This window comes from Notechis scutatus, chromosome 8 (assembly GCF_049901735.1).
Source record: "Notechis scutatus isolate UNSWTSFEM ecotype Mainland chromosome 8, rNotScu1.2, whole genome shotgun sequence".
NCBI classification, from domain to species: Eukaryota; Metazoa; Chordata; class Lepidosauria; order Squamata; family Elapidae; genus Notechis; species Notechis scutatus.
In genome coordinates, this window is record NC_142016.1 from 7,832,512 (window position 1) to 7,852,925 (window position 20,414).

Below are 20,414 nucleotides of genomic sequence, written 5' to 3' on the forward strand. Positions count from 1 at the left end.
TCAGTGGCTCCTGGCAGGGCTATGCCCTTCCCAGAGGCCCACTGGCAGAAGGTCTGAGTTGGAGATTTTGTTTCCCCTCCTGCAGCCAAACAACAGCAGGAGGAGGTGAAGACCTTATTTACAGCTCCTTCTTGTTACAAGCTCACTTTGACTCAGGTCTCATCCAGCCGAGAGAGGCTGAGTCCCACAGAAAGCATGCAACAGATGACAGCCTTCACGGAAGATGTTAAATATCAGGTTCCTGGGCACACTTAACAGCATGTTTGCCCTGCCATGGCCAAAAGATGGGCAAGACGTAGACTCGACCCTCCAGCAAACAGATCCCTTTTTAGATACAGAAGCTGAACCACAAACAGCTTGGATTGACAGCAAGGCAGCTTTTTCAGACCAACATTAGGGCGCGGTGAGTTTTGAAAAGACAAAACCAAAAGCATTTTGAGTGTTCATTTATAGGACACAATCAGAATTTGAAACAAACCCTGGCTTTTTATTCCAGGGCCACAACAAATAAACAAGGTAGTCGTTTATCCTCAGTGCTATCTGCAAGACAACATTTTGAACAATTGACCAAGTAGATGATTTTTTAAAAGCACTCTTAAAATGTCCATAGTAAAAAGTGGTTGTGTTTCTTCTCAAACATGCCTAACTTGATGATTACAGACTAGATCAGTCATTTGCACAACATGAAAAGCCTAGCTAATTCTAAACTTGTTAGGATTTTTTTTTTGTGACTTTATGTGTTCTGTGAATCCAAGTTGGTGGATTAGTTACTGATTCAAAGTATTATACCAACCCAGGGAATAAGGTGGCTCCATCATCTGGTTAAATGTGCTTTGTGAACAAGCCCAACCAAAGCATGCCTTTGAACTTGCTTTTTCTTGTTTCATGTGGCAATGTAAACATAAATTAGTGAATTAGACATTTTTTCTGCACATTGGGTCACTGGTAGCATTCTGCATGGGTCTCTATCTGTATTCTAGGATGAAAAAGAAGGGCTAATGTGGAATTCTTGTTGCCAAAACCCACATGGAACAACATGCCCAGTTTTGTCTAAACCCAAAGCAAAATTCACTAATCCAAAACTAATTTAGAGTAAGAGCTGCCAATATTGATGGAAGATTTGTAATAATAGAATAACAGGATTTGTCTCTGCCAAAAAATAGACAGATTTTTATTGCAGATAATTATTTTAACCTTATACATCCTATTTCTATTTTGCAATAAATAAAATGCAGCCACTGAATAGTATTTAACTTATTCAGTGAGGTCAAACTAGTTAAGGAGAGCAATTTCATGCAATGACCTGAACTATTTTGGAGAATTCAGCAAAGACAAAATGTTGTTCAACATTATTTATTTATTAATGAACCATTCACTCTTGAAAAGTGTCTCAAAAGAGCCCTACAGGTAGTCCTCATTTTGCAACTGCCTTGTTTAACAATTATTTGCAGTTACAACATGATGAAAAAAACAACTTAGTGACTAATCTTCGTATTTTTGACCTTTACAGGTCTGCAAGGAGTTAAGATTGTAAAATCATGACATTTCACTTAACAACTGCTTTGCTTAACAACCTACTTGTCTATCCTGTTTGTGGTTGCTAAATGAAGATGAGATCAAAAATCCACCAAGTTCATCATTCACTTCCCAACAAGATATAGCTTCCAACTATCCATACACTGGCCAATAGATCTTCCTCATAAAGATACAAAGCGCTTTGAACATCTGAAACATTTGAACATTTGTTTTTATCATGACCAGCAGCAATTTCCAATCAGTTCAGATAGATAAAGTTAATGAAGAGCACAGCAGAATGGTAAATAATAATAGCCTGGTTGTCTATGGAGAATTATTCATCGCCACAGGTAACCAGGAAGCTGCTACTTATGCCTGTTCTTTTAAAGGTAGTCCTTGAGATACGATTGTAATGAAACTTGCCCATAAAATATGACCTCTTTTGTGGCCATCACAGTCATTCAGTGAACCAATGATTCACTACAGATATTGTTTTGCCGAAAACTGGAAGTGCTGGTTTTCGGAAAAACTGTCATAAAATGGAGTCACAGGATCATCGGATGCTACAAATGGTTGTAAATGCAGCCATGTGGCCAAGTAATAAAAGTGTGGACACTTAACTCCATAGGTGGGTGACTGTCAGAACTTTGGATCCAGGTCATAAATCCCCTTTTCTGGATTGGTCATAAATCAAGGACTACTTGTTTTTTTGTGAAGCCAGAGCGTTCCAGAGAGTTTCTACTTTGTCATCCTGCATTCTGCATTGCACATTTCTCTCTCCAATCATGGGACCTTGTGAGCATATAACCCCCTCTGCTGCTGCCTCGGGGAATTCTGGGAGTTGAAGTCCACACAAGTGTTATTGCTGAGATGAAGCTAGTCCCCAGGATCACTCCCAAAATTGCTTCCTAACACCACCAAAACAGGAAATCCTGGCCCTGTTTACACACACACACACGGCTATGTCCACTTGGTATCATCATGCCTGCAGCATTCATACATACGTGCCCAGAGTGTGAAGTGTGACACCTCCCATTCTCATCCTTCAGTTTCCCACCTCCAGTCCATTCCTGCCCAAAGATTCTTGGGGATGGGAAGATTGCCAAGAACAGAATATGCTGTGCTCAGCAGTGGGCAAGTTATATTTGTGGCTCAGCTCTTTTCTGCCTTGGTCCCAATGTGCCCGCAGGGCAGAAACTGCCAACCAAGGAGGAGAAAGATGGGTGAGGCTCTTGAGCAGCACATCGCATAGAAGAGAAGAAGCAGTGTGGGAACTAAAAGGTACCAAGTGGTTGAAAGTCCACTGAAAATCGACAACGGGCCCCAGCAAAGCTGCAAAGAAATGCAGTGCTGTCCTGTATGCAGAAGAAAGAAAGAAAGAAAGAAAGAAAGAAAGAAAGAAAGAAAGAAAGAAAGAAAGAAAGAAAGAAAGAAAGAAAGAAAGAAAGAAAGAAAGAAGGGAGGGAGGGAGGGAGGGAGGGAGGGAGGGAGGGAGGGAGGGAGGGAGGGAGGGAGGGAGAAGGAAGGAAGGAGAAAGAAGAGGGAAGAAAGAAAAATTGAGGGAAGGAAGGAAGGAGGAAAAGGAAGAAAAGAAAGAGGGAGGGATGGAAGGAGAAAGAAGAGGGAAGAAAGAAAAAGAGAGGGGAAGGAATGAGGAAAAGGAAGAAAAGAAAGAGGGAGGGAGGGAGGGAGGGAGGGAGGGAGGGAGAAGGAAGGAAGGAAGGAAGGAGATAAGAAGAGTGGGGAAGGAAGGGAGGGACAGATGAAGGGATGGAAGGAAAGAAGGAAGGAAGAGAGAAAGAAAATAGGAAGAGGGGGAAAGGGGCGGAGGGAGAGAAGGAAGGGAGGGGAGAGGGATGAAGGAATTGCCTCATAATTTCAAACTACACTAGGGTGGCAGAAGCCCCTCCTCGTCCCAACGACATGCGCGTGCAAAAGTGCCCAGCCGTGCAAAAGCATAAAAAATAAATTAAAAAAAGCCCGCTCCCCACCAGGCCCATTGCACTTGCTGTTCCCCCCCAAGAATACGACAGCCGTGTCCCCAAGCTAAGCGGGGCCTCCACTCACCCTCCTTGTGTACAGGGGAGCCGTGGTGCAGTGCCCCAGCCCACGACCATCGCTGCTGCCGGATTTCAGCCCAGGTTTTCTTCACGGAGCGCTGGATGGCGGCTTCGTAGAGCTCCTGATCAAAATGCAGGAGTGGGGAGGAGGGAAAGGGGAGGTTTAGTTTTCTGTTTTTGTTTGCCAATCATGCAACTTAGGGGTGTGTTTGCATAAACAATGAAGCTGAGCAGTTTGTTTGGAGAGAAAAAAAATGATAAAAATACTTTTTTTTTTTTTTTTTTTTTACAAAACTGGAAATCCTTACAGGTCGTCCTTGACTTACAACCAACATTGGGACTACCGTAGAACTTGGTCCCTAAATAAGGTGCTTGTTAAGTGAGTCTTGCCCGAATTTACCTTTTTATTTTTTTGCTGTACTTGTTAAATGAATGCAGCTTCCTCATTGACTTGGCTTGTTGGAAACTGGCTGGGAAGAGCAATCCCATGACCTCAAGATGCTGCAACCATCATAAATACATACAGGTTGCCAAGTGTCTGAATTCTGATCCCGTGACCGTAGGGATGCTTGCGAGAGCTGTAAGTGTGATGACCAGTTTTAAGTCACTTTTTTCAGCTCTGTTGTAACTTCAAACAGTCCCTTAACTGAACAGTTATAAGTCAAGGACTACCTGTATACGGACTTTCTGCCGAAAGAAGCAAAAATGAATGTATTATGGCATTTGGATATTAAAAATGAGACTAAGGAATTGGAGCAAAGTTTAATATGACAACTACTCGACGGAAAGAAGGACAGAAGATACAACTGCATGACGGGGCTTTTCACCCCAATTTTTTTTTCTTGTTCCTCCATCGCTTATTTTCTTTATTCTTGATTGTTTTGTGTACAACTAGTCCTTGATTTACAGCCATTCGTTTAATGACCATTCAAAGTTACAACTGCACTGAAAAAAGCAACATGACTTTTTCACTTTTCATATGTTCTTCACACTTATGACCATTATAGTATCCCCATCAGAGGTGGTATTCAGCAGGTTCTGACCAGGTTCTGGAGAACCGGTAGTGGAAATTTTGAGAAGTTCAGAGAACCGGCCAATACCACCTCTGACTGGCCCTGTCAACCCCGTCTATTCTCTGACTCCCGAGTCCCAGCTGATCGGCTGAGTCTTCTTTGGTTGCCCTGCACAGGAGAACGGAGCTGGGAAAGCAGGTTAGTGGGACGAGGAGGGAATGGGGGATTTTGCAGTATCCTTCCCCTGCCACACCCATTAAGCCATGCCACTAAGCCACACCCACAGGACCGATAGTAAAAAAAATTTGAATCCCATCACTGATCCCCATGATCTCATGACCAAATCATGGGATCACCCAATGCAACCTGCTGACAAGCAGGTCAAGGGGGAAGCTGGATTTACAACCGTTGTCACAGATAGTCCTCGACTTACATCCAAAATGGAGCCCCAAATAAGTGAGTTTTGCCCCATTTTATGACCTTTCTTGCCACCGTTATTAAGTGAATCATTGCAGTTGACAAGTTAGTAACCCAGTTGTTGAGTGAATCCCCATGGACTTCGCTCGTCAGAAGGTCACTAAAGGGGATCCCATGACCTTGGGCACACAGCAATGGTCATAAATTTGAGCCAGTTGCCAAGGCATCTGAATTTTGATCCTGTGATGATGATGGGGGGATGCTGCAAAGGTCGTAACTGTGAAAAACGGCCGTAAGTGACATTTCCCAGAGGGGTGGTAACCTTGAACAGTACTAAACGAACTATTGTAAGTCAAGGACTACCTATATCAGTGATGCCTAACCTTTTTAGCTTGGTGTGTCGAAAATCGGGAAAATTGTAGCCTTCCTCGGGTTGTGTGTCACTTCAAGAAATATCAATAATTTGGTTTATGACGGACTGGGCTGGGGTGATCACACAGGGCTGTGAAACTCGTCTCCCTGGTCTCAGGGCTGCAGGTGCAGGATGTGGGGATCGGAAGGCCACCTTACAGGGCTGTGAACCTCATGGATCTCCTTTCCTCCTGTAGCGTTCCTGAGGTAATGAAACTGACAAACCTCAGTTTATGGCGGTTAAAACTGGTTCTCTGCTGCAAAGATCTCGCGGCAGCGGTGACACCACGCCTCCACGCCACAAGCAGGGAGCAGGGATTGGAGCAGAGCACAGGCAGCCTCTAAATGTGCAGGTTTTCCCCACACCAACAGGCGTGTCAGTCAAAGTGCCTCGGCGTGTCACGAGTGACACGCGTGTCATAGGTTAGCCATCACTGACCTATATTAACAACTGCAGTGATTCACTCAACAACTGGCAAGAAAAGTCATAAAATGGGGCAAATCAACCATCTTGCTTAGCCAACAGAAATGTTGGACTTAGTTGTGGCTGTAAATCAAGGCCTGCCAGTATTTTTTTTCCTTTAAACCAGGGGTCCCCAAAGTTGGCAAGTTTAAGACTTGTGGACTTCAAGTCCCAGAATTCTCCAGCCAGCTCTGCTGGCTGGAGAATTCTGGGACTTGAAGTCCACAAATCTTAAAGTTGCCAACTTTGGGGACCCCTGGTTTAAACATTTCTAATAAAAAAGGCCTCGTGGAGGAAACGAGGTGCCTTCGTTTCTGTTACCTTCCAGGGCAACGTAGGCAGCCTTGGAGCAACCAAACGTTGTTGACCCACATCTTGATTCCTCTTTGACTCGCCCAGAACGTCTCCAACTGACCTTGTTCCTCTCCATCTTTTGCCGCTGGCGTTCTTCCAGGGCGGCTCGCCGCTTCTCGGCTCGCACTCGCTGCTCTTCGAGCCGCCTCCGCCTCTCTTCCAGCTGTTTTTCTCTCAGCAGGCGGGCCTTCTCTTCCTTCTCCAGCCACACCGCCCGCTTGGCAGCTACGCAGGGAGGTTCAAAGAGAGAAGAAGGCACAGCGAGGTTCGTTTAGACTTAAGAGGAGCCCTACACTGCGTGCCTCTTGCCTCCACGGGAGGCCCACAGACCCACTCCTGGAGCACGTTAGCTTTATCGTGAAATGTGGTGCTTTTGCATTTGTTTTGTTTTTGAGGACTAGCTGGTTGGAGCCCACCCTGCCAGAGCTGTCAAAGGCATCTCAACCAGCACTGAGGATGTTACCTATTTGGGTAATGAAAGGTCTGCAAGAAAACAACGAGGCTCAGAGAGCAGAAAGGATACCACACCTTTACTTTACAGCACTGTTTCTTCAACTTTTTTTCCCTTCTCTTTCAGGATCCTTCCCATTTTCAACATTATAGAGACACACACGCACACACCCAATGCTTTTGTTCATAAGGATTCTATCGGTCAATATTTATTTTATGAAAAATTAAAATTGATGCGTGTGCTAATTTTAAGCACTCTGAAAGCCTAAAGGGAGTGAGAGAGGGAGGGAAGGAAGGCAGGAGAAAGAAGAGGGAAGAAAGAAAAAATTGAGGAAAGGAAGGAAGGAAGGAGGAAAAGGAAGAAAAGAAAGAGGGAGGGAGGGAAGGAAGGAAGGAAGTAGAGAAAGAGGGAGGGAGGAGAGAGAAGGAAGGAAGGAGAAGGAAGAGAGAAGAAAGAAAAAGAGAGGGGAAGAAGGAAGGAAGGAGGAAAAGGAAGAAAAGAAAGAGGGAGGGAAGGAAGGAAGTAGAGAAAGAGGGAGGGAGGAGAGGGAAGGAAGGCAGGAGAAAGAAGAGGGAAGAAAGAAAAAGAGAGGGGAGTAAGGAAGGAGGAAAAGGAAGAAAAGAAAGAGGGAGGGAAGGAAGTAGAAAAAGAAAGAGGGAGGGAAGGAAGGCAGGAGAAAGAAGAGGGAAGAAAGAAAAAGAGAGGGGAAGAAGGAAGGAAGGAGGAAAAGGAAGAAAAGAAAGAGGGAGGGAAGGAAGTAGAAAAAGAAAGAGGGAGGGAAGGAAGGAAGGAGAAAGAAGAGGGAAGAAAGAAAAAGAGAGGGGAAGAAGGAAGGAAGGAGGAAAAGGAAGAAAAGAAAGAGGGAGGGAGGGAGGAGAGGGAAGGAAGGAGAAAGAAGAGAGAAGAAAGAAAAAAGAGAGGGGAGGAAGGAAGGAAGGAGGAAAAGGAAGAAAAGAAAGAGGGAGGGAGGGAAGGAAGTAGAGAAAGATGGAGGGAGGAAAGGGAAGGAAAGGAGAAAGAAGAGAGAAGAAAGAAAAAGAGAGGGGAGGAAGGAAGGAAGGAAGGAAGGAAGGAGGAAAAGGAAGAAAAGAATAAGGGAGGGAAGGAAGGAAGTAGAGAAAGAGGGAGGGAGGAGAGGGAAGGAAGGAAGGAGAAAGATGAGAGAAGAAAAAAAGAGAGGGGAGGGAGGAAGGAAGGAAGGAAGGAGGAAAAGGAAGAAAAGAAAGAGGGAGGGAAGGAAGGAAGGAGAAAGAAGAGAGAAGAAAGAAAAATGAGAGGGGAGGAAGGAAGGAAGGAAGGAAGGAGGAAAAGGAAGAAAAGAAAGAGGGAGGAGGAGGGGGAAGGAAGGAAGGAGAAAGAAGAGAGAAGAAAGAAAAAGAGAAAGAGGGAGGGAGGAGGAAAATAAGGAAGAAAACAGAAAGGGAGGGGAAGGAAGGAAGAAAGGAATAAGAGAGAGGGAGGGTGGTGGAGCAGGTGTTGCCGTAACTTCTTCATCCCCAGCTTCAGGCATGACCTGCACAGCTGGCGACAGCTGCTGAGCCAGAGGGGGGGGAGAGCAAGAGAGGAGGGAGGGGAGGAGCCGCTAAAGCTGAGCACAAAAGAAATGGGAAGCTGCCCTGAAAAGCACATTCAGGCCAGACAATTGGGGAATGAGAGTGGAAAGGGGCAGAGGGTGAACCGCCACTGCTGAGAGGGAAGAGCATTGGGGAGGGGGCTGGAGGGAGGCCCTGGGGCAGAAAAGACCACCCTGCCGAGTACAAGGCAACAGACCCGCCAGTTGGAGCAAAGGAGCCCCCTTAGCCAAGGGGGTCTTCCCAGAACCACGGAGCCACTGAGAGAGCCATGAGCTCCGGCCTTGGGAAGGCTTTGCCTCCAGCCCCTCTGAAATGGCCTTTTTAGATTGACAGAAGGGTCAGCCATCCCGTGAAGAATTAATCACATTTCAGCTGAGTTGATTTCAATTTCATGAGCTCCCGTTCTCTCGAATTCTTTGCCCCACTCCCTTTTGGAACGCCCTGGGGCGGGGGAGGGAAACACAGGCTCGCTGGACAGTTGAAGGTCCTCCAGCATTGGGCTAACTATGGGAATCATAGTCCAATATACCTAGAAGACATTGGGGAGGGAGGGAAGGAGGGAGGAAAGGAAGGAAGGAAGGAAGGAAGGAAGGAAGGAAGGAAGGAAGGAAGGAAGGAAGGAAGGAAGGAAGGAAGGAAGGAAGGAAGGAAGGAAGGAAGGAAGGAAGGAAGGAAAAGTGAAAGACAGTTATTGATGGGAATTGTAGTCCAATATATCTGTAAGACAGGGGTCCCCAAACTTGGCAACTTTAAGACTTGTGTATTTCAACTTCCAGAATTCTCCAGCCTGAAGTCCACAACTCTTAAAGTTGCCAAGTTTGGAGACCTCTGCTATAAGACATTGGGAATGATGGATGGATGGATGGATGGATGGATGGAGGGAGGGACAGGGGAAGGGAGAGAGGAAGGGAGGAAAGAAGGAAAGAAGGAAGGAAGGAAAGGGCTTATAGTTTCTTCCCACTTCTTAAAGGATAAGTTTACACTGAATGGAAAACCAGCTTTGGTGCAGTATGTTGTGACTAATTATAATTTAGCCAATAAAAACTTAGTTGATGGAACCAAGTGTGAACATGGCATCTGAATTGTAGCCAGTGATTCTAAGGGCCTCTTCCAAGAATGGATCCCACGTAGGCTAGGTTTATACAAGACTACCAACTTTGAACAAAAATGGATGTTCTTACTTTAATTGAAAATATACAAGATTTCCCCTGATTTCTGTAGATTTGGGCTTCTCTAAGAATTTTTATGTTTTGAATTGATCTGAATTATCTAACTCCTAAATTATGGGTGATAATTTATGGTGTATCCCCTCCATGGAACAATTTATGTTGCCAATTATGTTTAATTCAGAACCCCTTGTATGAAGGATTAGAAATTCAGAATATATCACATACAGTAGGAAGGAAAAGTGCGTAAGTTTTTATTATTTGCTGATTATGTTTTATAGCTAGTTCAACAATCAATATTCATGTGAATTTGGAATGGCTATTGGATATGAATTTACTGGATATTGAGCAAATTGGATTATCATATTGGTTGAAAGGAATTTACAAGGTTTTTGAACAAATTTCATCAGCACGGGTATCTTGCAAGCCTGTTGCTCTGTAAAGTGCAATTATCTGTTCTCAAAGATGAGTTTACTTTTCCATCTTTTGAGGTTGATTGCTAGGCATTCTTTGGTAACTGTTTAACTTGAAAGGTATTATCTGGGCCCATTGCAATCTTGCCTGGTTTTCAGACATGTTATTTATGCAGGAACCTATTTCAAACCTCTTTCTAATGCTTCAAAAATATATAGAAAATATTAGATCACAGATAACCCAATATTTCTCAACCTTGGCAACTTTAAACTTTAAGACTCCAACTCTTAGAAGCCCAGAAAAGTTAAAGTTGCCATGGTTGAGATACACTGATTTAACCCATGAAAAACATACAATGGGGAATTTAAAAATAGCTAAGTATAAACTAAGCATCTCATAATAGCCAGTTCTGAGGAAGCCCACTTTTGAACTGTTGCAGCATTAAAACTGAATCTGATTTATTCCAGAGTAGATTCAACCTAAGGATTTATCATCTGGTTTATCTGGGCCAACAGTTTTATCTGAAGCTCCTGAGTGATTTGCATTATAGTTTCTAAGCTAGGAACTCTTTTGTATAAGATGTAGAAGAAAGCTGATGGAATTGGTGCTATATTTTACTTGATTTTAGATATTAAGGGGTTTTATGTTATGGGTTTTTGGGGGCTCTATCCCCATTTTTTTGGAATCTATCCAAATATCTTGAATGATGGATTGAGAATTAACTAAATTCTTCTACAACTCTGATAAGAAAATGTTATGCTTGGTTTGCAGCGATGGGTTGTTGTTATGTTTAACTATCAACAACACTAGAATTCATCTTTTTTTTTTTTTTAAGAAAGGGGAAAGGAAGAAAACGTTCAAGTAAATGATAACTTCAAATTTTGGGATTCACAGGGAAAAAAAGATTCCAAAATCCTTTCCATGACTTAATATATTCTGTGTAAATTCAGTCATTTCGAGATGTTTTCCCCACTTTCATTCTCCTTTTGGGAGGAAAGAATGAAAGGACATTTTGTTCACAATCAATCACAAACACGAAGTGTCTTGGCCAAGAGTACAACAGAAAGAAAAGCATGTTAGTCTTGATTATTATTATTTTGCCCCATTGGGCAGTATTTCCTGAATGTGGAGTCTCCTTAATTGTCATTGGATAATCATTGGATAGTCATTGGACAGCTAAGCAAGATAGGAGCCTAATCAGATGGCTTAGAGCAGGGGTCCCCAACCACGGTCCACGGACCGGTCCGTCCGGAACAAGTCCTACCGGGCTGCTGGCTTGCTGGGTCGCCATCTTTTTGATGAAAAAGTGCTTCCGGTGAGCTTTTCCGGGTAGAAAGCTCACGGAAGCGTTTTCATCAAAAAGATGGCGCGCCAGCGCTTCCGGTGAGCTTTTCCGGTAGAAAGCTCACCGGAAGCACGCTTTCATCAAAAAGATGGTGGCGCCAGCGCTTCGGTGAGCTTTTCCGGGTAGAAAGCCATTTCTACCTGGAAAAGCTCATCCAGCGCAAGCCATCTTGATGAAAAGTGCTCGGTGACCTCACCGGAAGCACTTTTTCATCAAAAAGATGGCGGCGCCCAGCTGATGCCGGCACTGGCGCGGCGCCCAGCTGATGCCGGTACCGGGCGCGCGTAAAAAAGGTTGGGGATCACTGGCTTAGAGAACACCAGGTTGAAAAAGAAGGTGAAATAACTGGACCATAAATCTGGATTTGGTGACCTGACATGGCTCCATGAGATGACTCCATCTAAGTGCATTGGATGGCATCTCCCATCATCCCCATTCTTCGTGTGCAGGGCTGGGTAAGCCTGCAAGTGCAAAGGTTAGCTGGCCTCCTTCTTACCCAGATGTTTGGCTCGTTCTTCACGACGCTCCCTGGCCATCCTGTGTCTCGCTTGGGCCTTCTGAGAATCTGGAAGAAGGAGAATCCAAAGGCATCAGAACAACGAAGGGGGAGTCAAACAGGTTGTGAAGATGATGAACTTGCAGAGATGGCTAAATTAATTTCTTTGCTTCTAGACAAAACAGTATATTTATGGCTGAGTGGACCTATAGACTTTTTGGCGCAAAATGGGGGAAAAAAACCACCCTTATGATTTGTGGGCAACAGCGTCCAAGCCCCCTCCCCCCCCCAGATCCCCTCTGTAGGTTGGTCCCACTTACAACAAAACCTACCTTGTTTTGCCCTGGGAGTGGGTGAACCCTGGGCAGGGGAGGCTGTTCGCTCTTGGGGGCAGCTGGGCACGGCCACGCTTCTCCTCTCTTTGAGGTGGACTCGGGGCTCCAATGGGTGGGGGCGATCACTCTTAGGGGGCAAGCTCTCTGCTTCCGGAAGTGGGACGGCAGGCAGGGGGCTGGGCTGGCGAGTCTGGAGGGCACAACTTGCTTCCGAGACAGGGGTGGTGGGAGTCTTGGCATCGGGGACTTCGTTTGGGGCTGGCGGTGTCACAGCTGCAGCTGGATGGAAGGCTGGCGGGGTCTGGTGGCCCGGCTGAGCCTCTGCCTTCCCCACCAGGGGAGCCTTCTGTTCATTTCGTGGCGGCGGCGGCATCACTTCTGACACGATCCAACCGGAAGCTGAAAGAGAGACATTGGCTGGCTCAAATCCCATTCAGCTGCTGATATGATCTAAATCAGGGGTGTCCAACCTTGGCAATTTTAAGACTTGTGGACTTCAACTCCCAGAGTTCCTCAGCCAGCTTTGCTGGCTGAGGAACTCTGGGAGTTGAAGTCCACAAGTCTTAAAATTGCCAAGGTTGGACACCCCTGATCTAAAGCGACACATGTTGGGAAAGACAAGCAAAGGGTTGTCCTTGGATGAGAGACTCTGAGGAAAGCCTCACGCTGTGGATGAGACGAGAACAGGGTTTTTTCAAATTGACAAAATTCTCCAGCCAGCTATTTTTCTCTTTCTTTTTTTTTCCCCTACCGTGTTTCTCATATAATAAGGCCGGGTCTTTTTTTTTTTTTTTGAGCCCCCAAAATGGCTAGGCTGTCTTTTCGGGTGACTTAATTCCCCCTTGCATCTTTGGGTGGGCGGGTGGCGACAACTTGGATGTTGACCTCGGCGTTGGTGGGGCACTTCGTATCGGGGTCAACGCAGGCAGCACCATATCCAGGTGTGCAACAAAATACTTCCTAACGGCAAGCCCCCCACCATTCCCCCCATTTCCCATGTTTTAATATAGGCCTTAATTTGGGGGAGGGGCTTAATTTCATTTCATGCTTATAAAACATGCTGGGACTTCCTATTGGGGGAGGTCGTATTGTTGGAGAAACAGGGTAGTTTCTCTTTGGCTAGTTTCTGTTTCTCCCCTCCAGTCATTTCTTAGGACGGATTCATTTCCTTCCCTCCTCCTCAAGGGCTTCTTGAACTCCCCCCCATTTCTTTCCTTCCAAGGCATCCCCAAAATGCCTAGATTGAGCCAAGAGAGCAGAGCTGAGTGGAGAATTCTGGGAGTTGAAGTCCACTTATCTTAAAGTTGCCAAAGTTGGAAAAAAATGGACCAGAAAGTTTAAAAAAACAACAACAACCGCAGCCCCCAAAGAGGGAGGACCAAACCATTTCCTCAACACTATGAAGAAAACATGGACATCAGATCCTCTTTACTGTGGGTACCCGAGGCTGCCAATCAAACATTATGCAAGCTGCCTATAAAAACCTCTATTTGCTTTCAGAAGCATGGCATGACCAAATGAAGCTGCCAAATACCACACACACACACACACACACACAGCTTGGATCCAGGTGCCATCTTTAGGGGTGAAGCCACCCAAAACCTTCCAGTTGGTCTGTCATCTGACCTAAGACAGGTATGATTTTCATAGTTTCTGTTTTTTCCGCTCTAATCCTTTCTTAGCACTGATTAAATCTCATTCCCCCTTCCACAAGGGCTTCCTGAGCTGTTAGTGACCAACTCCCCCAGAAGCCCCCCCCCCCATTCCTTTCCTTCCCAGGCACACCCAAAGCCCACAGTTTGAGGAGGGAGGGAGACAGAATGAATCACTAGTTTTGCTGATGCCCACATATGTCATTCCTCACTATCCTTGATTCCCGCAGCCATGCCTACACACACACACACACACACACACACACACACACACACACACACAGAGACAGAGAGAGAGACAAGAACACTGCTCCCCTCACAGCAGCAGGGCCTTTTCAGACAACAATTAAGTAATGCATCAAGAATGTCCAGCCAGAGATGATGAGAAGCCCAGAGAACAAGGCTGCGAACGTTGGTTCCCTCCAAGGGAGGGAGGGAAGGAACCGCTTTGAGCTTCTAAGGAAGGAAGGCAGAGCAGAGAGTCGGAGCAGCCAGGCAGGCATGGGGGAGAGGAGAGAGCAGGACAGCAGAGAAACCGTGGGAAAAATCTCCTGGGCTGGTCTCAAAAAACCAGATCCAGTGGATTAATCCTTTACTCTAAAGGACAGCCCTTGATTTCAGATAACTGCCCTTTGCATTGATGTAATTTCCAAAAGTGTTGTCCTTTATTTTGGTCATTTCATTTTTATAGTACTCATAACACCACTTTCTGCACAGTTTTCCTTGTGCATGTGAAAAAGATAGAAATGGACTGTTTTTAAAATGTATTTACATGAGTTACTGTTTGATTTTAGATATTTTTATTAGGAGTTTTGGTGAAGCTTTAGCTATCATCTCTCTTTCTCTTATCTGTCTTCTATCATTATCTCTCTTCTACATCTATGTATGTATGTATGTATGTATGTATGTATGTATCTATCTCTCTCTCTCTCTCTCTCTCTCTATCTATCTGTCTACCTGTCTATCTCCATCTTTCTAACATCTTATGATAGATACATGTCTATCTGTCCCTCTTATTTATCTGTCTCTCTTATCTCTCTCATTTTCTCATCTGTCTATCAATTATCAGTGTCTGTCTATCTATCTATCTATCTATCTATCTATCTATCTATCTATCTATCTATCTATCTATCTCCATCTTTCTAACATCTTATGATAGATACATGCCTATCGGTCCCTCTTATTTATCTGTCTCTCTTATCTCTCTCATTCTCTCATCTCTATCAATTATCGGTGTCTGTCTGCCTGTCTATCTATCTATCTATCTATCTATCTATCTATCTATCTATCTATCTATCTATATCATTTTATAGAGCCACGCATCTCACAAGGAAATGACTTTGGGTGGCGTACAACAAAACCGAAACAATAAAGTTTTTCTTGGCTAGCTCTTGATTTCCTTTGTAAAGCTATATTATAAACATAAATGATTAAAATGTTTTATCCTTATGGACTGCTTTCAGGTTTGCCCATTTTTCAGATCCGTCCTTTATTTTTTTCCAGGTCACCGTAGCCTAACCACCTTCTTGCAAGCCATGATGTATGGAATGGGGAGGGAGCACAAAAAAGAGCCAAGAACAGCCAAATCCTAAAATTCAAAATTCAGATGCTTGGCAATTGGTTCACACTTATGACCGTTGCTGTGTCCCCAAGGTCACGTGATTCCCTTTTGAGACTTTCTGACAAGTGAAATAAATGGGGAACCCAGATTCACTTAATAACTGGTTCCTAACTGATCAACTGCAATGATTCATTTAACAACTGAGTCAAGGAAGGTCTCAATTGTGGTCGTAAGTTGAGGACTATGCCTATGTCTATTTGTTCAAGTGATTGCTGCTTTATTGGAAACTGGGTTTGATCAAACCTTCTCATAACAGCGCATGTTCGAGGATGGTTTAATTTGGGGTTCCTTGACTTGAGCCCAGAATTTCCATTGAGAACCAAGGCAGTTGTTAAGTGAGTTTTGCCTCTTTTGACCTTTCTTGCCATGGATGTAAAGTGAATCACTGCAGATGTTAAGTGAACCCTGTGGTTGTTAAGTGAATCCCGAGCCCGGGACGGTGCAACTGTCATAAATACATGCCAGTTGCCAAGTGCTGAATTTTGATCATGTGACCATGGGAATGCTGCAATTGTTGTTAAGCGTGAAAATCAGTCATAAGGTATTAATGGCACTTTCAGTGCTGTTGCAACTTTGAACGGTCACTAAACAAATGATTGTAAGTCAAGGATTAGCTGTATTGATTGGAAAACACTGGGAGATGGACTTGTCAAACTCCTGTTAAATTGATAAATTAAATCCAATATAACAGCTTCGGGAAAGAAAACACTGAAGTATAACAGGGAACAATTTGTCTCTGGCAACAGCCATTTCAGCTAGAATGAACAGCCTTTTGGGACAAAATATCCTTGTTCCTTTAATGCAAGAATCAATTCCCATCAATCCTTAAGTAGATAATAATTTTGATAAAATTTATGGCATTCCACAACTATTCCAGATGTCGTTGGAGAAGGAAATCCTCTTTTGTTATTAAGAACCAGCAATTGGCCCCCCCTTACTGACTCTGGCTGAGGCCCCACCCCAAACACTAAAATAAACATCCTTGGATGAGAGACCACCAGGAATTCTGTGGGTGAGACGGGACAATTTAAAAGAGCAATTCCATTTCTGCCTTCTTGCAGGACAGAGGAAATATGCCTTCTCTAGCCTGATCTCCACCAGTCTTGGCAACTTTATTTATTTTATTTTATTTAGCGTATGGCAAATACATGGACTTATAGTGGTTTAAGTGTTAATGTCCAACCCACCCAGCTATTCAAGGACAGGCTGGTCTATGTTGAAAAGGTCAGATATTGGGCCGGTGTAAGTTCTTGATGGATATTCAGACAAAATGCAACTTTAAGATGTGTGGACTTCACAACTCCCAGAATCTCCCAGCCATAAGATCTGTGGACCCCAAGCCCAGGAATTCTCCAGCCAATACGCTGGCTGGAGATTTCTGAAAGCTGAAGTCCACACTTCTTAAAGTTGAGAAACACTCATCCCCACCTCTGGATCAGCGCCTCCAGGTTCAGACGGTGCCTTTTCCCCTGGTGTTCCAGGAAGCCTTTACGACCTGGCTCTGTTCACAGGGCTGGAGTTAATGTGGGTGTGAAGCCAGGCCCCTGGGGCATTGTTACTTTGCACGATGTGTACTGTTTGTTATTTTAGACCAAGCTCCCCGTTTATTTAAATTTCAATTGTTTCCACTCTTTTTGATGGATTTTGCAAGCAACGCAGTCTACTGGAGTGGGAGGCCAAATTCAATTGCATAAAATATATTAAATATTAAATCAACCTCTCTTTCGAGGGTCCAGAAAAGGATCCATGCAAGATATTAAGGTAATCAGAATTAACCTATCCGAGTTCAGTTTGGTAGATGCCAGGATTTTGAGCAATCTGAGTCTTGTTAAGTTTGGCGACCCCCCCTCAAGAATGCAGAGGGACAGGGAGAACTAGCAAAGAGCCTTGAAGGAAATGAGCCCCCATCAACAAAGATCTGAACAGTTTTAGACTGTGTGTTCCTCTCTTTGTTCCATCCAAATATTGCCTGCTCTTCTGAAAATCTTGTTTCTATTCTAGGCTTCATCAATAACCATGACATTTACGAAATTCTGGGAGCTGAAGTTTTTACACATTGGATGGAGAGTTCTCAGATTGCTAGAGATTGATCTAAGTTGGAAGCCATTGTGATAATGTGAAACGGGTCAAGGGAAGTGTTACCCACTCCAGCTATGCCTGGATTATCGGAAGCTACACGAGGTTTTCAAAGATGTTTAAGAGTTCTTCCGTCAACAGCCATGCCCAACCATAGCCATTTGGGAATTGCAAGGCCAACTAAAATGACCACAATCGGACACCTCTTTATATGTGCATTTCAACTCCCAAATTTCTCAACAATGTCATGGTAGCTGGAAAACTTGGGGACATCTTCCACTTATGGAAGGTACCCAGGCTTGAGAAAAGCAGAATAGAACAGAGTCGAGTCAGGTAGAACAGTTTATTTGGCCACGTGTGATTAGACACACAAGGAATTTGTCTCCAGTACAGAAGCATTCAGTGTACTTGCAAAACAGAGAAATAATAATACAACAACCAGTAGAAGTGGGTAATAAGGGATAATAAAAGGATAAATGATACTAGACAGAATTTAATAGTCACTGTATGTTGTCAACTGCAAGAATTAGGTGTCTAGTGCTGTACAGGGGGAAGGAGCTGAAACACTTTATGTCCAGGATGCAAGAGGTCTGCAAATATCTTCTCAGCCCCACTTCTGACCGGTGTAATATACAAGCCTTCTATGGAAGGCAGGGAGGGTTGCAATTTCTTTCTACAATGTTAGCTATCCATTGGAATCTGTACCTGTCCTGTTTGGTTGCTGTACCAAACCAGGTAGTTATAGAAGTGCAAGTGACCAATTTACGACGCCTGACAGCTGAAATCTCAGACACCGAGGAATCTTTCTCATTAACTTCTACTGAATGCTTTCAACTACACGCTGGAGACACAACCCAAGAGTGAGTGCATGCAAAGTGTGCTCCTCAACACTGCCCTTCAGAGAACAGACAGACAACCAATATACACCAGTCCATCAATCCCCTGACAGCTCCCTTTATCCCAATCCCATTTCTTTAAACCTTGAGCAGTCTTGGCACTGTGTAATTAAGGGGGTGCAAGCTGCTTAGTCCACAGTATCGCCCTACTGGATAATGATGGATGAGGTACATCCAGTGCAGGAGACAAAAGAAACTCAGCAGACAGAGCAAAGAGAAAAAGAGGTGGGAAGGGACATCAGAGGAGAGAGCAGAGTGACAGCTAGACCAGGGACGGCGGTTGGCAAGGAGACCTGGAACCAATCGTTCCCAAGCTTTTGAGAAGTCGATACGAATCCCTCTTCCTAAATGTAACCCTTATTCCACCACCAGATCCAGGAAAGTGACAAGAGAGAAAGCTGGACTTGCCCATGCAACTTCATTAAATGTTGGACATCAAAGTTGTTTTCTCCCCTTCATGCAAAGGGGGCATTTGGTTCATCTATCAAAGTCATCTGAGATGGCCTCAGGGGCCAGAAGGAACCATTTAGGTCAGTCTATGAAGTCTGGGAAGTTTCCCACAAACTGAATATTTTGTTGTTGTTCAGTCGCTACGTCACATCCAACTCTTCACAACCCTACGGATCATAGCATGCCAAGCCTCCTTATCCTTCACTATCTCCTGAAATTCGCCCAAATTCATGTTCATCGCATTGATGTCACCATCTAACCATGTTGTCCCCTTCTCCTTTTGCCTCCACTCTTTCCCAACATCAAGGTCTTTTCTAACGAGTCCTCTCTTCTTATTTAAACATGGCCAAAATATTTGAGCTTCAGCTTCAACATCTGTCCTTCCAAAGGGTTGGTTTCCTTTAGGATTGACCGATTTGATCTTCTCATGACGCTTCTCCAACAACTGGACATTAGCTCTCCTAATTTTCAGCAATCATAGCCCCGGGAAGGCCCATTGAGCGCAGCCTGCTCCTAGTTGTAGAAAGCCCCAATAAAGCCATTGTGATGGGTGGCTGTCCAGAATGGCTCTTGATCCAGGCAGAAATGATTTCTTGAAATTTTCCACCAAAATTGTAGGGCAGACAAGTCAGAAGGATAATCCTGCCCTCCCGCTTCTTTAAGAGAAGGAGAAATTCTTCAAGCAATTCTCATTTGACAATAGGGCTACTACTAGAAAAATCCTATGAAGGGTTTTGGAAGGCAGAGACAATTGGAGAGAAATTTCTTCAATGAAAGAGAGGAGATAGGGGGAGCAGGCAAGAGATATTAAGTACTTCCTAATGCAGCTGAAAATAAAAGATTCACACCTAACTCCTCAGCTGCCTTGTAACTAAATGAAGTGAGACAATCATGCTCACCCATAAATATTTCACTGAGGATCCCTTTTCCTTTGCCATTTCTTTTGAAAAAATGCTTTCATTTAATTGAATGTGAGTCAAAACCAAAAAAAAAAAAAATATTGTAGAATCTTTCTGCCCAACACGGCTTGTTTGATTGTTTAGCCATTCTTTCTGTCAAACAGATTTTCCTTCTGTTCAGCCAGATCCTCAGTTTCTAACACTCATGGTCAGAGGGACACTAACCTTATGATAGGCAGAGAGGAAGAACATGTCTCGGTCTCTGTTATAGCACATTTTGGAAGCATTTTCAAATCCAGATTCAGCCAGAACCTGCACTTTGCTTTCGACCCTCCCAACTGCTGACAGCATACATGTTTGCACAGAAAGCAGAGATGCCCAAACAGCCTCCTTCTTTGGCATTTGCCAGGCTCCCATATAAATATGCAAAGCACGTGCCACGCCATGTGTGCTAAGCACCTGCTGATAACAATTTATATTGTATTTGTTTACTTACTGAAGAAGTGGATTAGCCAGATTTCCATGGTATGATTGCAGCATTCCAATAATCAATCATTCAAACAACAGCAATAGCACTTAGACTTATATACCGCTTCACGATGCTTTATAGTCCTCTCTAAGCATTTATTTTTTTTACAGAGTCAGCACATTGCCCCCAACAATCTGGGTCCTCATTTTACTGACTTTGGAAGGATGGAAGGCTGCGTCAACCCTGAGCCGCTCAGAATCGAACTCCTGGAGTGAGCAGTGAGTTAGCCCTGCAGTACTGCGTTCTAACTGCTGCGCCACCACGGCTCATCTAACAA

The 20,414-nt window shown here is 44.2% G+C and overlaps 1 protein-coding gene across 4 annotated transcripts in view; it reads right to left on the reverse strand.

The window, feature by feature from the left end:
- The window catches only part of MAP7D1 (MAP7 domain containing 1), a 72,262-nt gene that overhangs the window by 26,178 nt on the left and 25,670 nt on the right, over window positions 1-20,414 (reverse strand). For all 4 annotated transcript variants that reach the window (XM_087970542.1, XM_087970541.1, XM_087970543.1 and 1 more), the window contains exons 2-5: window positions 12,012-12,413; window positions 11,680-11,748; window positions 6,295-6,458; window positions 3,583-3,697 (exon numbers count right to left, since the gene is read on the reverse strand). In XM_087970542.1, coding sequence (XP_087826668.1) covers window positions 3,583-3,697; window positions 6,295-6,458; window positions 11,680-11,748; window positions 12,012-12,413 — 750 coding nt within the window. The remainder of the gene's footprint in view (window positions 1-3,582; window positions 3,698-6,294; window positions 6,459-11,679; window positions 11,749-12,011; window positions 12,414-20,414) is intronic.